Source organism: Anser cygnoides, chromosome 30 (genome assembly GCF_040182565.1).
Source record: "Anser cygnoides isolate HZ-2024a breed goose chromosome 30, Taihu_goose_T2T_genome, whole genome shotgun sequence".
Lineage (NCBI taxonomy): Eukaryota > Metazoa > Chordata > Aves > Anseriformes > Anatidae > Anser > Anser cygnoides.
This window is the reverse complement of record NC_089902.1, coordinates 153,217-156,934: the sequence shown is the minus strand read 5'-3', so window position 1 is coordinate 156,934 and position 3,718 is coordinate 153,217. Positions and strand designations below refer to the sequence as shown.

Here is a 3,718-nt window from a genome sequence, read left to right as displayed (position 1 = left end):
GCCTCTTTCTTCTATTCCCCACCCAGGGAGCCTTGAGACCACAGGTCAGTGTCCGTACTGCCCACAGGTGCCTGCAGTCCTGTATCATCAGGATCCACCTTCTCTCCTTCTGTACGTAACATTTTTACTTTGTTTCTCACAGTTTGGGGCCAGCATTGGTGGACCTGGTACCTGGCACTGCAAGTCTGTGTTTCACACCATGTTTTTTTCGTGAGTTTTTCCCATTGCAGCAGCAGAGCAGCAGCTAATTGCTTCTGGAAGACAACTGAAACAGTTTCTTCAGTGCATGCTTGAGCTCCTGGTTCCTCATGCTGTAGATGAGGGGGTTCACTGCTGGAGGCACCACCGAGTATAGAAATGACAACACCAGGTCCCTGGATGGGGAGGAGATGGAGGGGGGCTTCAGGTAGGCAAACAGGACAGTGCTGACAAACAGGGAGACCACGGCCATGTGGGGGAGGCACGTGGAAAAAGCTTTGTGCAGGCCCTGCTCAGAGGGGATCCTCAACACTGCCCTGAAGATCTGCACATAGGACAGCACAATGAAAACAAAGCAATCAATACCTAAACAGAAGCCGATTGCAGTAAGCCCAACCTCCCTGAGGTAGGCATCTGAGCAGGAGAGCTTGAGAATCTGGGGGATTTCACAGAAGAACTGGTCCACAGCATTGCCTTGGCAGAGGGGCAGGGAAAAGGTAGTGGCAGTGTGCAGGACAGCATTGAGAAAGCCACTGCCCCAGGCAGCTGCTGCCATCTGGGCACAAGCTCTGCTGCCCACGAGGCTCCCGTAGTGCAGGGGCTTGCAGATGGCAATGTAGCGGTCATAGGACATGACAGTAAGAACAGAATATTCTGCTGCTATAAAGAAGAGAAAGAAAAAGACCTGTGCAGCACATCCTTGATAGGAGATGGCCCTGGTGTCCCAGAGGGCATTGGCCATGGCTTTGGGCAGAGTGGTGGAGATGCAGCCCAGGTCGAGGAGGGCGAGGTTGAGGAGGAAGAAGTCCATGGGGGTGTGGAGGTGGTGGTCGCAGGCTACGGCGGTGAGGATGAGGCCGTTGCCCAGGAGGGCAGCCAGGTAGATGCCCAGGAAGAGCCCGAAGTGCAGGAGCTGCAGCTCCCGCGTGTCTGTGAATGCCAGCAGGAGGAACTCGCTCACAGAGCTGATGTTGGGCATTTGCTGGTTCTTGGCATGCGTTTCTGTCCCAGGGGGATAAAAAGCATTAATAAATCCAAAAACGTTTATGAGAAAATCTTTTTCTCTTTCTCAATTAATCCAATGTAATGACTGTCCTCTTTCAGGATTACAGTTGGCAGGTGCCTTTCAGGAGGTCTTACTGACTCTGCCTGAGGATATCCCACTGAATAGGGGATTCTGCTGTGAGCAACACGAGGCAGTCCTGCCCAACAACAAGAGGTTAAGAGGAACATTGGCTCATTTCACATTCAAGTCACCTGCTAATAAGGAGCTTTTTCATATTGTTGCTCACAATTCATCCATTTGCAGAGCATGGCTGTGGGGATTTATTTTTGTATTTTTTTTTGTCTAGCTGCCCACCCCAATCCTGAGGACTTTTTCTAAGGCAGAAATCCTGGGCATTTCTGCTGCAATCCAAGAGAAAACCTGTGGATCATCAGAGGCAAAGGGACCGTCCCTTCAATACAGAGTGTTCTTTAGAGAGGCCAGCCAGTCTGCCCATTACAGCTGGTCACAGCTGCCCTGTACTGGCATCCGCCTGAGATGCAGGACAATTGCACTCAGAGGTTCATAGAGTCATAGACTCATAGAATATCCTGACTTGGAAGGGTTCCACAAGGATCGTCAAACCCCACCCCTGAATCTGTATATAAGCACCCAAAAATTGGTCCACATGTCTGAGGGTGTTGTCCAAATATTCCTTAAATTGTGATGTTTGTTCCTGCGGTGTTTGTTCCTGTGCCTAAAAAACCTGGACACTTCCGGGAGCAAAGGAATCCAGGCTCCAAGTGCCCATCTCCAGACCCCTCACCCTGTCCCCGTACTCCCCTTCACCCAAGCAGCCCGAGGGCTCACTCCATGGGCAGGTGAAACCCCCATCCCCAGGCAGCCTGGGAACAAGAGCAGCAGCAGCACGGCCAGGTGGAGAAGCCAGGAGGAATGGCAGCGTGCTGCTGCCAGGGGAGGCAAGGCCAGGGAGGGACAGACGGACACTCAGCACACCCTCCTGTGCTGCAGCGCTGCCTGCAGAGGAGGCAGCTCCTGCTGGGGACAGCGGGGGCTTGAGGGCACAGGCTGTGCTGGTGGCAGAGGAGAGCAGGGGGTGTCCCAGGGAAGGCGCCTGCCCTGCAGGGGCTGGCAGGGAGGTGCCTGAGCCCTCCCTCGCACAGCATTTCTGGCAGCAGCTCCCTCTCACCGCCTGCCCATGTCCCTGCTGCCTGCCCACGTCCCTGCTGGGAGCTAGTTCTGCGTCCCCACGTCTCCTCCCTGTCCATGCTCACAGACCCATCCCACAAGATGTGTACTCGGATTCACTCAGATTCCCCTCCACTGCAGGAATCTGAAAGCACAGAGTCCAAAAAATCTCTTCCCTTCAGATAAACCAAGCCTCTGTCTTCCCTTCGAAATTTCCTCTTATAAATGCCATTCTCTACAGCTTCTTCTACACTTTGCTGGAGAAACAGAGAGACAACTATCCCGACAGATGCTGTCAGGCATCGGATGTGCCAGCTGTAGAAGACCCCTCTGGCAACCACACCTGCATAGCCCTGCAGCCAGAGACTTACCTTGTCAAGGGCTGTGCAGATTTCTCCTGCAGGCAGCTCTCAGCATCCTCCCACTGCCAACTGCCTCCAAGCCCTCTCTCCTTCTCTCCTCTCCCTGTGCCACCTGCGGTCAGAGCCCCCAGCCCTGCTGCGCTGTGCACAGGAGCTGCTCCTGGGCACAGCTGTCTCTCTGCACCAGGGCCCTCTTGCCACGAGCTCTCTCTGTCCCACGAGCCCGGCCCAGCTCAGCACCACACGCCCAGACCAAGGCATTGGAATCCCCCCTCGGGGGGCTTTGGGGAGGAGCCCACGAACCTCAGGCACTGAGAGACAATTGAAGACATCTCTCAACAAGTCCAAGTCAGAGGCAAGTTTCCTGCAGTGTCCCCCTGAGGGCCAGCAATGACACAGCCTCCCTTGGAGCTCGTTAGAGCAGAGCATTGGAGGCAGTGAGGACAAGGAGACAAAGGCAATGTGAAGGTGACCCTGATGTGTAGGAAAACTCGATGTGTGTCACTAAGCACAAGGGCCCAGACAAGAATGAATGATTTAAAATTTGAAAAGACAGAAAAAGGAGTTAAAACAGTAATAATAACAATAATAACAATAACAAGAATAACAATAATATGTACAAAGCAAGTGATGCACCATGCAATTGCTGAGAAGCCCCTCACCGATGCTCAACCTGTCCCTGAGCATTGGTCCCTCTGACCCTGGCCAGCCTGCAGCAGGATCTCTTGTGCACGTCCCTTGACCTTCATTTCTTTTACTGCAAAATCAGCTTTCAGAGGAATTTGGAGTATTTTCTTCCCTTTCTCAAACACTTCCTCTGCTCTGTCACCCCGCACAACGATGCCATCGATGTACTGCAGGTGTTCAGGAGCTTCCTCCTCTTCCAGGGCACTGTGGATCAGTCCATGGCAAATGGTAGGGCTGAGTTTCCTGCCCTGGGGCAGTCGACTCCAGGTTGAAAGCA

The 3,718-nt window shown here is 53.4% G+C and overlaps 1 protein-coding gene across 1 annotated transcript; it reads right to left on the bottom strand.

The window, feature by feature from the left end:
* Nucleotides 1–227: 227 nt before the first annotated feature.
* Nucleotides 228–832, bottom strand: LOC136787557 (olfactory receptor 14C36-like). The gene has a single exon (XM_066984868.1). The coding sequence runs from the start codon at nucleotides 830–832 to the stop codon at nucleotides 245–247; it is 588 nt and encodes a 195-aa protein (XP_066840969.1). The 3' UTR covers nucleotides 228–244.
* Between the last annotated feature and the right edge of the window lie 2,886 nt (nucleotides 833–3,718).

Bases quoted from the DNA above. Each gene is read 5' to 3' on its own strand.
- LOC136787557 (XM_066984868.1), bottom strand. From the start codon at position 832: ATGTCCTATGACCGCTACATTGCCATCTGCAAGCCCCTGCACTACGGG.